Consider the following 19,612-nt stretch of genomic DNA (forward strand, 5'->3'; position numbering starts at 1 on the left):
CCTTTTCCTTTCATCCAGAATGTCTCATAAAATTTCCAGTCTGATCCCAAACAAAACAGTCTAAACATTTCCTAAATATTACAGTTAATTATAGTATCAGCAGCAAAAGTTATCAGAATGGATGACAGAGTAGGGAGGAATTAATAGCTAGAACTAATCAGTATTTTTCAATAGTAGGATGTTATTCAAAGTGAAATTCTTTCTGTTCTTTAAAAATATCCATGATGCAGACCTAAACAGATGCATAATTTATACAAACAGTCCAGTGGTTTGGGTGAATGTAAGTACTCATTAACACGAGCACAATTTTCATAATCTAGTCCACTGTGCTCCGCTGCATTCACATAGCCATCTCTCTCAAGTACTTCCCCATAACAACAGTACATCAAAATCCTGTCATCAGAATAATTAATGCATTTTATTTTCAGAACTTGTCATGAATGTAGCTACATATTGTACCTCCTTGTATTATTCCCAGAAAAGAAATGGGTGTTTCTTCCTTATTAAGAAGGTATTAAGAAGGCACCTCAGCAACCACAGAAGACTAATTTTTAGCTTACTTTCCCAAAAACAACTTGACATTTTTTTTCCCCCAGAGATGATATCTCAGTTACAAAGGCCAGGAATCTCTCAGTACATGTAACAATTAATAGCTATGGTTTAGAAAAGCCAAAGTGTAACTGGATAATTAAGACATGATCTTATTTTACTCAAAAGAAGAAGAATAAGAAGAATAATATGCGAAGTTCACCTATGCTTTGCTGCAATATTTCTCATTTACCACTTGCATATTTTTCATGAATCTGCATTTTTTGGTACTACTAACCAATCTGACTTCACTTAATGTGCACTCATTTTCCATTTTCCCTTTCATTTAAGAATTACTTCAGTATCTTACAGCATTCCTATAAACTTAACCAAGCAGTTCACAGAAAAAAAACACTCCAGGGGTTTGCAAGAAACGTGTGGATAATCATTTCCTTCTATTAATAGCAGGAGACCCTGATAGCATTTTTTTTTCTCCTCATCAATTTAGATTTTGCTAATTAAAATTAGCGAAACTCACCCTCATCACATAGATTCTACTTAAACATGTAGATACTCTTGAATCTAGATTCAAGATGATTAGATCCCAAAATTAGGGAGAAATGAGGTAAACTTAACAGAATACTGTATGCACATATCTATGTGTGAATTCTTCAACATTTTCTCCCACTTCTCATGAAGTTGCAGATGTAGATTAAAAAAAAAAAACTACTTTCACTAATCCCACCCTTAAGGACATTTCTATTTCAGCTACTCTTCTCAGATTCAAAGCACTACATGTTTGAGAAAGTTCACAATAAAAACTCAAAAATCTATGTGGCATGTTAAATTACACATATGGATTAGAGAAAACACATACCATATTAATTAACTGCAAAGTACAACGGAATACCATTGAGATGAGGAGAAAGAAAAACAAAAAAACAAAAAAAAACCAAAAAAACCCAACAAACCCAAAAGAGAAATCAACCAACCTACCAGAAATAGGGACAGGGAACAAAGACATTCAAGAATGGCTCCATTTAACAGTCTCTCCCCTCCACCCCAAATTCCTCTCTGTTTACCTCTAGCCTCAAATGCAGATGTTTCCCATGAGTGACAGTTTTATTTGGCATAATTGGTGCCAAACACTGAGCTAGTATAAAATATATGTGGAAACGTGTGTACTGTCTCTGGATGAAATTGAATTAATTTACTTCACCACAGCCCATGTGGTTGTGTGTATGTACACAGATATGCACAAAAACACAGGCCTATTGTATACTATGTCTTTATACTTGGGAAAAAAAACAAACCAAAACAAACAAACAAAAAAAACAACTTTGAGACAGAGTTAACGTGGGCTGTAAATCTAAATACTTGAAAGTATGATAATAGTATTTTCACAGTTGCTCTGAAAATTATGTGTACCCAATTCACGTATAAAATTGGGGAACAATAACAGTGGGGAAACAACCTGCGAACCTGCTGTTAAAAATTTTACCTCTGATGCACAACACAGATATTACTGTTCTATGACCAGGCATAAATCTATATTGCATTTTCTAATATCAGAGTGCTTATCTTTGCAATCTGGAAACAATCCCACACAACACATTTAATTTATAAAACATTCTAAATGTTTGTTCCTTTTCCCAACAGCACTGCATTACAGGTTTGTAATACTGGCACAGGGGAAAGAATTAGATTAGCAGCAGCAGCATATTGAACCCAAGAGACTCAGAAGGGTCTACCTAGTGGCAACCTGTGCTAGATTTGAGGGATGCTGGGTTGCAGAGGGGAGGAAGGATGTGAAACAGTTCATCTTTTTCTTCCTACTAAAGTTACACAGACATTTCCACTCCTATTCTTGGAGGAAAAGATTTCTCCAACTATATTCATAAATGAAGGAGCGCTAAAGAAGCAGCTAAACTCACCCACTTTGTTTCTTTTCCCTATGGAAAAAAAAAAACAAAACAAACTGGGCTTTTCTCAATATCAAGACTGTGCACCTGGCAAATGCATCTCAAAATTCTGTAAATACCTTGGGCACAAAGCACAACTTTTTGACATAAACCTTTTGTACAGAGATAGGAGAGAGTCTACTGTACCCTGTACCCACTGGGAAACTGAGTAAAGGAAGAACATAAATCTCATTTACTGGGGAAAAGGATTAAACAAGAAAATGAAGCTTTCTCTACACTTAGAAATAAATGATAATTTAGGACTGTTCAGTTAGCCAACTGCGTGACACAGATTAGTCATCGCTATGCAGTTGCTAAAATGATCCAGAATTCTACATTAACACTTTCAGCAATTATAGAATCACTATTAATAATAGCAAAAGGCAATGTGCTTTCTTCCGTTCATTATTATTGACAGCTGTGGGCATTTCCAAGCAGCTTGTTATAGATGAAAGAAAATCATTCCATGAGCAACAGAATTAATGGTTTAATTTCCAGTGGATTTATATCACATGGTTACAAGGCTAAGGACTGATTATTTGCAGCAGGATGTTGCTGTTCAGCAGTGAACAATCCCTCAGGCTACAGCAGTGCCTCTTCCTTGCCCTGTAAAATTTTTCTTATGGGCAAAACATTTAATAAACTCTCTCACTTGCTCCTGCTCTCTTGTGCTTGTAATCTCTGCAGTTTAATTAGGTGTGAGATCACACAGTACTCTCTCCCTTAACTATGACATGTCCTGATTTACTAACCTCTATTCAGCTACTTCTCACGCAATTTTCAGGAACAATTACTATCTGTGAGATTTTCTACCTTCTGTCAAATTTGGTTGGAATTGACCTACAAGTTCAAATGCTTTTGTGGGCAGACAGACACGCACTAAAAGATCACACAAGCCTTATTTTCTTAGAAAATAATGCTAAAAATCCAAGCCTGCCACTTATTCAGATTCTCTCGTACTGCAGCTACAGCCTGTGCTCCACTCAGAAATAGCACTTGTTGCTAATGGAAGCTGTCAATGACCCTGCATTGACAAACTGCCACCAAAGTGCTCTGCACCAAAGTGATTTATTCCTGCCATCATTAACTTCACAGCCCACTAGCTTAAAGAAAGGTGACGACTTCCAAGATAGACAGGAAAAGACAAGCAGAAATAGTACTCAGCAGGAGCAGTCTCAGTGATTATGGGTGGAAACAGGTGACAGCCTACACTCTCACTTTAGGACAGATATAGCACAATAGGGAATTTCAGAGGAAGTAGTCATAAACGTAATTTGGAAAGATACAACTAGAGGGTGATTCATGGCATACAGACAGGTTTCTGCTTTTCCCGGCTGGCTCTTTCTCTTGATTCACTCCTACTTTCCCCATCCAGTACTTCTCCCTGACTTACAAAGCCTTCATTTAGAAGCCTTATATTTTTGGATATATGTTGGAAAATGCTGCAAGCAGCTCATGGAGGTGTCAAGTGGCAGAAACCAGCTAAGATACAGAAATGCCATACTTTAATTCCCTACATCTATTTAGCCAGGTGATAGACTGTTATCTGGATCCCTCAGACCCTCTTAAAGAAGGTGTTAATCGTAGAGTCATGAGGATGTGGATCATGGAGCCAAAGCCAGTGCTGACTCATTGTGACCTCCAAACAACTAGCAGCAGTACTCTGGCAAACTGACTGCTCTTTAAAGTTATTCTATCCACATGAAATCTCAAAAGATAGGAAGGTGAACAGATACAGCGATGATTTCCCGTCTCTACATTCTCACCACATGTGGAAAGGGGACCCTAGCAGTTTAGCACCAGTGCTTCTACTATCCTTCTGTTTCACTTAAATTCTACATGTGACTCTTTCATAGTAATAGAATATGAGAAGGCAGATGGGGTTATCAGTGAAGGGAACTTCCTCTCTGAGTACTAACATGTCATTTGGACCTATCATAGCCAAAGAAAGACAAAACATGAGATTTTTTTTTTTTTTTTAATTTGCCTTGTTGTGTAAGTAATAACAAAACCCATGAATTATATTGAGCTTTTCTACATGTTTAACAAATAAAGATTCTCTGTTGTCAGCAAAATCTATCTTGTTGTATTTGCTGCAACAGAAAACTAGAAGTAACAAAGATAAAATATGCTTTTATAAATGATTAAAACCAACAAATAACTTATTACAAGGATTGTGGTTTGATTGCATATTACCTCTTCAAGAAGAGGGAACAATAATTTACTGAATACTTGATTCACCATGCTCTAACTATTCAAGTGACAGAAAGAGACAAAATAATAAAAAAAAAATCTCAAAAGACTAATGAAACTGCTAAGAGAATAATTTTTAAAAAGTTTCTTACACCTCAACAAATGCTTCTTTGAAGCTTTGTAATTTACCATAAAGCAATAAAGCAATCACTTTTTCAGAGAAAGGATGGAAAGTCAGATAAAGACTATATAAGTATGTAAATACATGGATGCAATGTCAGAGTAAGTTGAACAGGAATTTCTTCAGCAAGTTTCAGAAAACAGGACAGATATGAGAAAGGGAGGCAGCAAAAAAAGAAAGAACTGTTCCCTGTGATAAATACTTTTGATTCAGATCTCATACAGTTAAAAACACGGTACTCACCTTTCACAGCGTGGTCCCACATATCCAACTGGGCATTCATCACATATTAATCCATGGCTTCGGTCAAAATGGCATGTTGGGCTAAAGCTGTGTTGTTGATATTGGGCAAGAAGAGGGACAAGGAGGAAACATAAAGAAAAGACTGTCAGCATCATAGTTCTTGTCCCACTTCAGAGATTGTTAATTTGCAAAATAGTGCCCTAGAAATGTGATTCTAGTGTAGCATGGAGCTTAAGTTAGACTCCAGCAAATAAAATTTGGAATGACTCTGCTATTTCTGCAACACTGAATATAGCGTAACAGATGGCAGCATCCCAATAGCCTGTTATTACGGGACCTCAGCCTGCCACTGAGCGGCCTAGATAGCATTAAAAAGTCAGGAATGTACAGCTGTTTGTTTGTGCCCCTGAGGGCCTGGCAAAACAAGCTATGTCATAATATGTCCCCAAAATAAATATTTCTGAAGGATGACTGATTTGAACTTTGTGTATATGGGTCTGTGAAAGGAATCCAGTGAACAAGAAAGGACTGGGACAAAAGGGATATAGCTGGTGCAGGTTCCAAGTGAGTGCATCTGAGTGCCAACAAGCTGACACATCAGACCAGACCAGAACACTGATGTTTAAGAATAGCTTGCAGAGTACAGAGCTTTACCTCTTTGCTATGCTTTTCTTATTCCTAGCTGGTGGATTTTTTTGTTTGTTTCATAAATGAGGATACCATAGGCATTTGCAAGCTCCACTTATCTCTGATCATATTCAACTTCAAACTCTGCTCCTTTGGTTTTTAGCATTGTGCTCTCTTTCTCCCTTAACATACTTCTGTGAGTAAACAGTCTGACTCTTTGAAGCAAACAAACAAACAAACAAACTCCATACACAACAACAAGCTCACAGAAGAGGTAACCTGCTCTCCTATCATTCTGAAGTGATCAATAAAGACACAAACATTAACATCTTTATAGAGCTTCATCTGAATAACTGAAAACAGTTTTGGTCAGTCTAACAGAAAAAGAAAAGATTGGGAGTAGATGCATGGTGGAGATCACAAATGGAAAACAAAGCATCTAGCTGAAAAGAAGACACTGAAAATGGCTTTTATAACTTAGGACAACAGAAGTTGGGGAAGAATATAATGAACAAATACTTCAGAAAGAAGTTATATTCAGGTAAAAGATTATGCTACTACAGTAACAAATAGACATCATCTAACCTTGGATAATTTAAAGTAGGATATATAATGAAAGTTCCTGGAAAATAATGGGCACGGGGAGGCCAGAAGAGTTTAATTAGAATCATGTAACATAATTACCTGCTGATGATTGGTCTCTAATACTCAGAGTCACCCATTCTATGATCTGAACTCAGTTACTCTCCCTTTTGTTTCTACTATAGAATAGTTTCACTTATAAAGTTTTATTTGTCATAAAGCAATAAATCAATCTCCCATAAATAGAAATCAGTACGAAAAATGTGGGCAAGTCAGTTCTGGTAAACACAGATAGGTCTTAGGATATTCTTAGGATTATATTTGTGTTATGTTGCAATGACATTCAATTAAAAATAGATTCAGGAACGTATGAGTCCATTAAAGAAATAATTGTTCGTTCTATTTTTACATAGCAATATATGCATTTTTAAACTGAAGTGTACATTATCAGTAAATTGAATCAGCAGCACCTGCCTTTTCAAATAGGATGTGGTCATCCATTCTTATCTCATTCTTTCATAAGAATGACATGAGAAAGTTTTATGGAGATGCTATCAAAGTTCCTAGCATTGCTTAAGATTGACTGCTCCACAGATCCACTGAGAACTCTGAATTCAAATGCATAAATTGTAGAGATTATAATAACTAAGTACTTATTATCACTAAGCAGTGATCATTAATAGCATAATTTCTATATTTTAGGGATTATGTTCAGACTGAGAGTTCTTCCACTCTTTGACTTGGTACTCAATTTACATCTGAACGTTAAACATTAATATATTGAGAAATTCCCATTTGCATGCTATAAAGGAAATGTGTGTTAGCAAGATGAAAAAATGAGAGTTTATCTTACTGAGATTTAGAATCTCATTATTCAGTAGTAATAAATGTTAACAAGCAGTATGTATTGATTTGTTAAAACAAGATTCAGAAAATCTTAGTCTCTCTTGGTTCCTTATCAGTCTTTTCATAGTGTTACATAAAATTACAACAGAACACCAGTGAAGACATAGTATCAGAAGCACTATAGGTATGTTATTGGACCACACTGGGAGACAGATCTCTAAAAGCTCACACACACTCTGCAGAAAACACCTGTTTGGAGTAATTGTATTTGCAATTTTATGTAATTCTCCAATAAAATACTAACATTCTGAAAGCAACCAGATTTCCTAGTTCACATGCTATAATGCTATTTGTTATCTGCACGGGCTCAGCAAGATATGTTCCATTTCAATTCTAGGGACATAACATTTAGTATTTTCCAAATAAAAAAAAAAAACAGAAAACTTTTTGGCACTTCAAGAGAAAAGCAGTAATTATCTCAGATATTTGCATTTACTATGAAAAATCATATGTAATAATCTGATAATTTCTATGAAAAAGAAATCAGATTATTTAAGTCTCCATAAAGACTGTCAGAAGAGTGCTGAATTAATGAAAAGAAAGAAGAAGTCAAGCATGCATTAAATATGTCAATTAAAATACAGATATTGATCTCATTTTATGGGCATGGTGGAGTGGGTTAACGATTGGATTAGATGATCATAGTGGTCTTTTCCAATCTTACTGATTTTATATAAGTACAAATACAGAGATTTGCACAAAATAAGAAGATATATCCCAGGATCTAGAAAACATGATTTTCTTCTCCTAATCTTGCCCAGAGTTATCTTCTGTCATTTGACAAGACACTTATTACTGCTATGCTTTAGAAAAAATTTCATGATTGTCTTCAGGAATTACATAGATGGCGTTAGGAAATAGAGGAGATAATAAGCAGCAGTTAAATCAGCTATCATCTAAAATGGATAAACATTTCTCTACCTTGTACGGAACTGCAGAGGAAAAGACAGAGGTACTGTAAAAAACAGTACAAATATCATCAAGATATAAGATATTGTTATAAAAGTCAGCACTATTTTTCTAGTACAAATAGATCTCAGAGGTTCATTTTATGAACAATATTCTCTGTGCACCAAATGCCGAGTATTGAGCTTAAAGAACTACAGATGGCCTGTTGTGCCACATTAGAAATTAAATACTATAGGAGCTAGAACATATCAACAGCCATTTCTAGGTATTTAGTACATAAATTATTTACTTGTTAGGCTGTGCAGAATAGCATAGCTTATATCACATCTCCATAGTGATACGTACTTGGAGAAAATTTGCCAATTGTTTACACAAAGGATGAGTTCAAGAATCTGAATAATATATATAACTTATATTATTCCTAACACATTAAGGTCACTACAAACTAAAGTTACATTATAATGGTAGGGTAGAAAAATGACTATTTTTAAGTCTTCAGAGAACACTTTAAATGTTTAAGAGGCCCTTTTTTTCCCCCCTCATAAACAAATTTAAGCCTAGAACTGTTGAAGAACGAGAACTTGAGCTTTACAGTACGATTTCCACAAAGGCTGAGCAGGTTTACAATTTTGCTTTTTTTCCATTTTAGTATTTCTAAGTTCTAAGCTATTACAGAGCTCTAATGCAGGGCTAAACGCTGTAGGGCTTGGGAATCCCAGACTTTCACACTTCGAGAGCATTTATATAGGTTTGGTATGTATGCTTTTCAAGAAAGCTAAATATTACAGAGAGTACTCTTATTCAATTTCAAAAAGGAAGAAAGCAGCCAGAACTCTGATGAATACGTGGTAGAAGTCTCCAGGCATTTTGCCAATAAAAAACTTGAATTCGGTTTATTTGACTTGGTTTGTTGCACATCTGCACCAGATATAAATGTGATAGAGTTTTTCCTGCTTTATCAGTACAGCATTTTCTAACAATAGGAAGATTAACTAACCATGCAAGGAAATTCTCAAATGTGAAAATAATGAGAACATCAAAGGAACCATGCCTGAGCAGTAAGCATAAACTCAAGTATATCTAATAAAACCAACTATGGAGCTGTGATGATAGAAGACTTCCATCTTACAATTCCCTGAGATTCCTGCTCATAAACTGTCAGATTAAAATTGCACTGATCAGAGAAGGAATATGACACAATTCTATTGCCTGTGGCTTTAGCATGGACTACTAGAGAGTAAGAACTGATTCATCAGTGTTTCAGGTTGGCCTTAAGCTGTAGATAGCAAGCAGCACAAACAACTTTTTGTAAAGAAAATTATTCTTAGATCAGGTATTTGAGTAGTGTTTTCGTGTTATATAAATGAACCAACATGATCACAGAACGGTTTGAGTTGGAAGGGACCTTAGAGACAGCCCAGTTCCAAACTTCCTGTTATGGGCAGGGGGTATCTTCCACAAGATCAGGATGCTCAGGAACTCATCCAATCTTGAACACCTCCAGGGATGGGGCATCCACAGCTTCTCTATGCATTCTGTGCCAGTGCCTCACTACCCCTGTGTTAAATAATTTCTTTCTAATCTAAATTTACCCTCTATTAGTTTAAAGACATTTTTCTATCACTACATTCCCTGATAAAGACACCCTCTCAAGCTTTTTTGTAAATTCTCCTTCTCTTTAAATACTAGAATTCCGTTCCCCCCATCCCAGTTTTTCACTTCTCCAGACTGAACAAGCCCAACTCTCTCAGTCTCTCCGGATAGCAGGGATACTCTAGCCCTCTGATCATCTACTTGACTGTGCTCTGAAACTCCTCCTTCTCGTGCAGGGGGCCCCAGACCTGAATGTAGCATTCTATGTAAAGTTGAACAAGAGAATAATTTCCCTCATGCTGCTAGCCACAATTCTTTTGTTGCAGTACAGGATATGATTGTTTTTTATCAGTCAACACTATCACTGAACATTAACTGAAAGAAAAATTACAAGTAAAAGAAATAACAGTCTTATCTGTTCAACATAATGTGATTTTAAAATCAATTACATATTTAAAAAAAAATTCATATCAAATTGTTAACTTCAACTTTAAAACTAGAAACTACTCCATAAAAAAGAACAAAAACAGTGGTCTTTGATTCAGTGAAAAGAGCAGTTATCCAAAATACAGAATTTTTCTTCCCAGACTACTATTGTCTAGCTTTAGTCTTGATTTTTGTCTCTCAGCAATGCTGAGTGCTCTATATGACTGCAAAATGAGAATAAAAGCCTATATCATAGAATATGTAATTTGGTTAAAGCACAAAGAATCTCACATATACATACAATGGTATAAATTCAAAAAGTATATATAATTTACTAAGTGAAAAAGTGTAATTTATAATAAACACACATCTTACTTGTTAGAAGGTATATTTAGTGGGCAAGCACACAACTGACAGTCTTCAGCTGTTCCTTTAGTAGGATCACCATAGAAACCAGGAAGACATCTATCACAATATGAACCACCTGTATTGTGTTTGCAATCCTAAAAAGAAGGTGGAAAAATACAAATTCACAAATAGAAAGCATACACGTGGAAAAGTTTCTGGATGTCATTCACCTCACCCACTCCCTCAACAAACTTGTAAGAAGCTTCTGAGATACATTCTAATTTTCTGTTGTTAGTTGAAAACCAGAGAAGAGCTGTAAGAATTACAAAGAATTCTTACAGAGAATTCTCCAGAGAAGAGCTGTAAGAATTAGTGCATCACATGCATCAGCTTTTTGTACTACTTTGAATATCTTTTTCTTTATATAAAACAGAGAAATGTTCTAACATATAATTGTCACAATAGTGTTTTAGCTCATCTAAATAAAACTAGTGTTCGGAGTATCACAAAACAGGTTTAGCACTGCAGTCTTGCAACAGACTAGATATTTTTAACTGTTTTCAATGCTGAGCTGAGATGTAATTCAGACAATGCAATTTATAAAAATGAATATTTTGCATTTATGCCCATTAATTCATTTTACAAGGCGTACATCTGGCAGCAAGCTAAATATGTTTGTGAAGGGTAGCAGAGTTTGAATTATATTTTACAGGTAGAAACAAGGCTAAATGTACTGTATATCAGGTCCTAACCAATTTTTATTCTTTAATGTGACTAGGTCTTGTAATAAAAGAAATAGTTTATCCAACCATATGAAAGGTTAGGGCTTAGGAGCAGGAATCTAACTCACTCCTTAAAAATAGCAGAAGTAGATCTGTATTTTCATATATAGCCTTTAGCCTGATCTCAAATTAAATGATCTCTTTTTCTCAGAACGGGAATTAGTACTCTGAGAATAGATTTCCCATGCTGACTTGTAACAACACATGCTCTAAAGTTTAAAGAAAATTGTCTCTTCTGTTCTTCCCTTTCACCTCAAAGGATTAAAAAACCTAAACAATTTGGCAGCATCCATCACAGGTAAATAAGTGTGTGGGAACTGCTGAGTCACAGCCTGAACAACTGATTGAGCACCTGGGGATAAGACCCGGTCAGCCCTTGGAGCACATGTGCAAGCAATTCACCTGTGCAACAGGAAGGGGTGGAGCCTGAGCCAACCCTTCCTTTGTTTGTTTTTAAATTTGTAGTCACAGTGAGGAAGAAAATGGATGTACAGGTCTGATTTTAAGGAGAGTTAGAAGGTACATGGAAACGGCTAGAGTTAGGTTGTAAGAAAATAATTCATCAAAGAGAAGCTAGTCAGCTCTTCATAATGTGAATTGCTTTCTCCGAATGGTTGACTGCTACTGAGGAAGGATTTCTTGTTAGGTATTCCTCATCTGTGGAGTTTTTTCTGCAAGCCTAGATCCTTAGAAAGAGGAGAGCATTTCATAACATCTTCCCATTGTGTTAGTCCCTCTGTCAGGGACAATTAGCTTTCTGGCTTAAACTTTTCTGTACCTTTTTTCCCTCAAATGTTATCACACTGGGCTAATAGAATATATAATATTCTATGTACATGAAACTCAAGAGCATCCCTTATAAGCAAACAGAGAAATAGCAAATTTGGTTTTGACTGCTAAATTCTAACTTGATGTGCTCAGATATAGATGAAAAAGAAAATGACAACTTGAAAAGACCAAGGTGAAAGCCGTGAAATAGATTTTATTAAATGGAATACAATCTGATGAAGTTTAGATAATGGGTAAAGCTCCAGATAATTCTAGAGTCTCTGGCTCCCCTGACATCCTAAACTGCTGCTTTAAAATCCTTAAATTTTGTTAATATGTGTAGATATTTTTAACCTTATCATTTTAATCAAAACCATTTTGAAGAATGTCTGCAAAACTGCTTTATCACTTACAAAAAGTCACGTATATGTGCTGATATGTTTGATGGTATTTATTACTGCCTGAAACATATCTTCAATAAGGGGTAAATAAAATGGCATTGCTCTAGTAAACAGTTCTTTTTCTCTTCAGATTATTACCATATGGAAATAAATACTTTGCATTGTACTCTGCAGAGCTGGTGCCATGTATTTGGGCAGCCGATTAAGCACTGTATTTTTTCTTTTCAGTCATAGGCACGCTGTTGATGGCAGCATTTGTCTTCAGAATTAGTATTTACTTACAAAGGGTGCATAATTATTGCTTGTGTGTATATAAAATCTGCGTATCTTCGAAATAAAAGCGTTAGCGTATTAACTTATCAGGCATTTGGTAGATTGTGCACTAACAATTGAGACTTAGTCAAATAGAAGTATGGCTGTGGATCCTTCAGCTGGATTAAATCCTATTTCATTAGGTCATTTAAGTCCATTTGACTGTTACTTTAAGTGCTATATTTGAAAAGCATCTACAGGCCACACTTAAAAAGTAACTGTTAACATTAAGATATGCTTTTAAAAGATATAACAAAAAATAATTTCAATCATAGAAGGAAAAATCCTTTACAATTCAATTTTTTAAAAGCATTATGTCAAATTATTTGTACATTTTCTGAAAAATAATGGATTCTTCTTTTATGTTGAGCTTTAAATAACCTCAGACATATCCTTATGTTTTTCAAGAATATGAACTGCTTATATGTCAAGGATCTTATTAAAGTGAGGGGAACTAACACGCTACTTTAAAGCTTACAAAGTGGTATTTGCAGCTGCTTCTTTCATAAGGAAAAAGAGAAAGCAACAAAAATCCTTAAATTTTCGGAGAAAGCAATTCATATTATATAGAGCTGACTACTTTCTCTTTGATGAATTATTTTCTTACAACCTAACTCTCCTTAAATTCAGACCTGCACATTCATTTTCTTCCTTACTGTGACTATAAATTTAAAAACAAACAAAAACCCCAATCATATGTAGTGCCAAAATTAGAGCAAATGTTGCATTGAGAGTTGAGCTGAGAAATAACAATCTTGTGCAATCTTACTTTTCTCCCCAATACAGTCTTGATCTTATAGGACAAAGAACAACATTTAGACAGTCCACGTGACACACTTCACCTGTTCAGTGATACACTAAATTTTATACTCTTTTGCCAAATTTCCAGATCACTTTACTAGAATAGGTGAGTTATTAATCCTTCTAAAGTACAATCAGTATTCACAAAAAATCTGTTTCCTTCGTATTAACTGTTCTAATCTCAGTTTGAAACTTCCAAATGTACAGTAATGACTTAAACCTATGAAGTCTTAATTTCATGTTTGTAAGGATATTCATAATTCTTTAATGTATCATGAGACTGAGTATAAAGATGATCATGAACAACTATCCCTAACTGCAGAATACGTTACATACATATTCCCTTGGAAATACAATAATACAATGCATTCTAACACATTAAGCTTGTGGTTCTCATTAAATAAATAAATAAATAAATAAATAAATAAATAAATAAATCAGTGCTCCATTCCACAAATTCTTCGACTTTATGACCAGGAATTAATTTATGCTGAAATCTTTATGCCATCAAATTCAAACGACTAGATCTCCAATTATTTTGAATGCATCAATTTTCTGGATCTCTTTTATATCCAAACACCATCAAACTTCACTTTGCCTCTGAATAAGCAAGATTGTGGAATTCATTTTCATTAAAAATTTTATGCATGAATCAGACTTTCTTGCCCAAAAGCTTAATTGCTGATGTCCTGGAGTGCATTTTTTAACACTTCCTACTGAGATGGCTTTCTGAGCTTGGAAGAAACCAAGTGGAAATCTCTATGCAGTATCAGGGAAACTTAAGTTCACACTGAAAAACTCATCTGCTTATCTGGGACTGCAGCTGAGTGTATGAATACATAAATTATTAGAATAGAGGGCTAGTGATGAAATTAAAACTTTAATCAGGGAGTATGTCCAACGCTTTGATCAGTGCTTTGGCATGTTGCAGCCTAGTCTTGGAGTATATGTGTCACATAGACATTCAGGGAAGTTGATAGTTAAAGAAAATGAAGATATAGTTGGGTACCTATTTTAATACATTTTTCTAGTCATAGACTCATTGTTTTGTCTCTTTGAGAACATGAATGTGCTCTTCTGGCATTTTCAACCTACTGTAACGTCAAAATTACATCAACAATTTCCTTTCCTGGTATTATGAATGCAATCAGGAGTGTTGCACATGCTTTACATAATATTTTTCACTTGTGGTATGGCCTACACTGCATTTAGCTGAGGATCCATCACTTGTTGCTGAGTATCCAAAGATGTTGCTTGCACGATGAAAGCTTTCAAAAGCACAACTTGACTACTAGCTCTGACACTATCCTCAATCTACACAATATGCTGCTTGAATCAGATACAAAATAGATAAAACTGAGGACTTCCCTCTTAATAATTTCAGCACATCTTGAAGTGCAAAAGATATGCTTTCTCTTTTCTTACTAGTGAGAACGTGATATGTCACCATGAATGAGATGCCTTGGAATGTTTTTTTTGCTCTTCACGAGGATTATGTTTCATCTATCTTCTAAAACTACCATGAATATATGTGTGTAAAATTACAGAAGGGTGTTTCCTTATGCTAGAACTTGCTCTGTGTACCGAAGAAGTTATGTATATCACAATGGTAATGAGAATTATATATTACACAGCTTTCGATATGGTTGCTGTGGGGATCAAAGGGCTTTACAGGTTACTACAAGATATGTGTTAAAATGAGCTTTTTATACAGGCCTATGTCAAAGCAGATGATTTGAGCTTTTATCACAAGTCAAAAATGTATTTCAGCTGCTTTTCAACTACATTTCAAAGCTAAGGAAGAGTAAAAAAGTGTATCAGTAAATTAGATGCGTAACTTGTCTGTTGTATTGCTGGAAAAACACCATGAATAATAATAAGGAGGCCAAAAGGCTGTGTAAACCTCAATAGAAAGAATGCCTTTGATGTGATACATTTCTCTTTTTCAGCATTCAGACTTCTCCCTCTTTCACTTCAAAAGGCTTATGATCCAAATTGAATAGCAGCATTTAATAGCCTGCATGGATACTAACCAATCTAACTTCATTTACAGTGTTTTCAAAGTAAGCTGCAAAAAAATCCAGACCTGGTCTAAGGCTCCCTGTGCTCCTCTTTACAGAATGATCTAGTGTAAGCTCAGACAGGAAAAAAGAATATGTGATAGACTGAAGTACATTTTCAGCTGGTTATTTTCCACTTCCTTCTCAGCATTGTTATCTTTACATCAACACCCCTTGAAATGTTGGAAGGGGGCATGTTACTATCTCAGTCAATAGGTAATATCAGATGAAACAGCAAAAATACCACAGTATGTAACTCTACAACTTTCTCTCACATCCTGACTGGTGTGAGAGAATAAAATAGAGAACTTGTTCAAGGGCTAAAACTTGAGGATTCAGAAGAAAGCAACCTCAGAACTCCATTGGGCTACAAACCCCTAAGTAAAATAATCAGGAGTTATGATATAACTTAAACAGGATTTTCCCTTTCTTTTCTGTTAATAGAAATGTGTTAACACTATTGTTACAACTGTCATAGGTAGAGGCTAAAATCATTAACATAATAAATTCTATCTTTATCAAGAAACACAAAACTCTATTACCCTAGACATAAATATTTTCACTGTATGTAATGGAAGAACTCAAAATATGACTGTTGTGTCATAAGTGGTTTTATTTTTTTTTGTCCTTGATGCTTCTTTAAGTCTTACAGTGTAATTAAATTGAGAATCATTTTAAGCTTCTATTCATGAAAAAGTAATTTGAAAAACTCACTGATCTACACATTGAGGATGTCTTGTTTTGTACTGCAGTGCAATTAAACATCCTGGATGGGGAAAACAGGAAGACCAGCAATAATTCTAAATACCAAATCACATTGAAAAAAGCCTGAATTTTCATTTTGGACTTTTTCCAACTGCTTTTTCTTAGGGAAATAAGAGGAAAGACTTAGAAACATGCACAATACAGAGCCTGCTAGAAATTCTACAGGGAAATGAGAGTATCATATCCCACTATTCTGGCAATGGCTCAAATTGTGTTTCTGCAAGACTAATGAAATGAGAAATGTTTCAAGCTTCATGCCATGACAGACAATATGAAACTAGAATGCACTTGAGTTAGTCAGAGCAGTCTATTCAGCATAATTCTCCCATTCCAAAAAGCTACCGAATGGGCTGGAAATAGCATCATGTTAATATGCTTGCTGTGGGTAACATCGTGGATTTTAATTGCTAAATAGGTAACTCCCAATAAAATCCCCCTGTGCTATGAGAAAAAAAAAGTTGATTTGGCCACAATCTTGCTTTTTCTTTATAATTTATTAAATAATTTTATCAAGATTTAGTAGGAATTTAAATGAAGGAAGACAATAGTAATACCTTCATATCATGCTGGAACAGAACTTACAATTTTATCTGCTAGATACTATAAGTTGTAGTGTAAAAAAAATAATACAGGAGACAAGGAGAAGGGGGATATAAATCTTGCCTGAAAGAATATTGATATGTTTGCTGTCTTCGGCATGCTGTATTTTGTACTATTGATTCTCTTTCAAAACATAAATCCTATGTAATTAAAAATTCATTTTGTTTACTTGTAGAAGCTACCATATCTTGGTACGAGGGGATTTAATCTTAACTTCAGCAACAGTTCAAGATAAAGACCTCTTCTGTTTATTTCTGCTTAGATATTCCAGGTCTCAGAGGTGGTTAAGTCAATTACACTTGCATATTGAATTGATGTTGCTGAGGTCCTTCAGGCTTTCTATATATAGGTAACTTACCAGGCATTCCCCTGTGATATTATCACATGATTCTGCATGACCAAAGCATGTACATGGTGTGCAGACTCCACCAAAGATTGTGCCGTTTACACGTCTGTGTTGTGGCCAGCAATACTGCAGGGAAAATATAAACAGATTGTTTGGAGTTTTAGAATATAGTTAAATTTGATACACGCACACAAAAATACATTCTTGTCAGATGAATAGAAATGCCAACATTTCTCTGGAAATTTGTTCTTGGTGCTATGGCTTTGGATTGACCTTAGCATTATTTGCAGATGTGAGGTTAGAGGAAACCTTAATTTGATCATTCTTCAGAAATGGTAAAATAAAGCATAGAAATGAAGAACTGAAATATGACACCATCAAAGCAAGAGGTACAGACCAAAAATAGCCAGAAGGCAAAATACTGAAGGAGAAGGGAGAAGCCAAAAATAATCCTTAAACCATAAAAACTCTTCTGAGTAGCTCAGCTGTAAGAGCAATTAAAACACTGTGTAGTCACAGGCTAGTAACAGAGCTACACTTCTGCCTACAAATTGTTTCTTTCCTTTTTTTTTTTTTTTTTTTTTTTAAGAGTGAAAGTTAAATCAGGAAATGCATGGCTAGCTTTTTTCTTAGCTTTTTTTTTTTTGTCTTTCTCCTGCAAAACGTATAAGAAATTTGAAGATGAATTGAAAATATTATTTTTTAAAAAATCCCCACTTTTTTTTTATTCTTGGTTATGAATTCCTAACAGAAATATGAATACTAAAGATAAAAAATTATAAAATCCAGGAAGGAAAAACAGGCTAGCAGAAATCAGGCTTCCCCACTCCATGGCATGAGATGCAATTGTGTAAGCTGTTACTGTAAAATCATTCTTTGAATTTTTTTTCTTTTTCGGTGATTCTGAAAAAAATGACCTAATATGCATGTATACATAATATTGCACAAGATAAGGCTCCAAAAGTCACTAATTCTAAAGGGCTTAGACATGGAACGTCAATAGCAAAACTTGAAACAGACCTAAAATAAAAGATTGCAGATAACAATCTTAAGAAAAGACATGACATAACATTCAAAAGCTAGGAAAGTTCTGACTTTCCTGCCCATCTGACTGTCATAGTGGTACAAATTAAACATAACTTCTTCCACAGGGAAAGCAAAGGAGTAAATAGAAAGGAAATAAATCCAATAGAGAACAGCTATTATACAAATAATTAAGATTCACATAAATAGAACAAAGTAACTGTCACACATCGCCGGTATTTGAAATCTGAAATTTTATCTGTTTTACCTAAGCTCATGAAATTATGTGTTCAATTGTCAGACATACTAGCAAAAACATAACAATTTTCTTCAAACAATCTTGCAGAAAATGAATTCCAAATATGTGTAATGGAACAATCTCATAAGAGACAGCACATTTTAAATTGTATTGGTTGTTTTCTGAAGACTGATAATGCCAAAACATTCAAATCAAGAAAATAAGTAAATAATGGTTGTCTTCATTGCTGCAGCATGTATGCCAGGTACCACAATATCATTACCCAGGAAACAAACAGATACATTAAATTTTAAGATAAAAAGAAGAGAAAATGAAACTGAAATCCTGCATAAATTCAGTAAAAATAACACTGTGGTTGGTTAAAACTGGAAGAAGGGTTGAACAAGTCCAGAAGTGTCTGGAAGAAAAAGAAATAGTATTCTAAATAATGCCACAATTTCAATTTATGTTTGCATTCTTTCTTAACTACTAGTTTCTCTATGAATTGAAAACCTTGCTTTTTTCTTTCCCGTTCTTGTTATAAAAAGTGAAACCATCTACTCAGAACACAAAAATATTTCCACATTTTTATCTGTCAAGCTCAACTGTTCCACGTATATCATGTGTAGAACCTCCACTACAAAAGACTCATGAGAAATTAATTCTGTGAATAAATGCTTGGAAATGAAAATTTTCACTGTTTTTCTATCCTAAAATAGGCCAGCTTTGTGAAATGGCAGCTCAGCATTTCTGAGCTGTCCAAAAGTGCTCTGAAATTCAATGAGTATCAGGCAGAAGCCTATCATATCTTTTTGGTCTTCAGTCCTGGTAAGAAATTCAACCTAGAGGTAGGGAATACAAAATATATAGGTCACTCCAAAAGTAATGCCTCCTATTCATTTCCATGGAAACTACAACAGATACAAAGGAAACCATTTGATATAGCAAATTCTCAGCTCCAAAACACTATTTTTCAATGTACTCATCACCACTAGCTATGCATTTTTACCAGTGATGAG

General features: G+C 34.8%; 1 protein-coding gene across 1 annotated transcript in view; it reads right to left on the reverse strand.

The window, feature by feature from the left end:
• The window catches only part of LAMA2 (laminin subunit alpha 2), a gene marked incomplete at both ends in the record, with an annotated part of 330,653 nt that overhangs the window by 130,729 nt on the left and 180,312 nt on the right, over window positions 1-19,612 (reverse strand). Inside the window, 3 exons of the mRNA XM_079532443.1 lie at window positions 5,107-5,193; window positions 10,525-10,652; window positions 17,345-17,458. Coding sequence (XP_079388569.1) covers window positions 5,107-5,193; window positions 10,525-10,652; window positions 17,345-17,458 — 329 coding nt within the window. The remainder of the gene's footprint in view (window positions 1-5,106; window positions 5,194-10,524; window positions 10,653-17,344; window positions 17,459-19,612) is intronic.

The sequence above is a fragment of the Tetrao urogallus genome (genome assembly GCF_951394365.1).
Source record: "Tetrao urogallus genome assembly, chromosome: 2".
NCBI classification, from domain to species: domain Eukaryota; kingdom Metazoa; phylum Chordata; class Aves; order Galliformes; family Phasianidae; genus Tetrao; species Tetrao urogallus.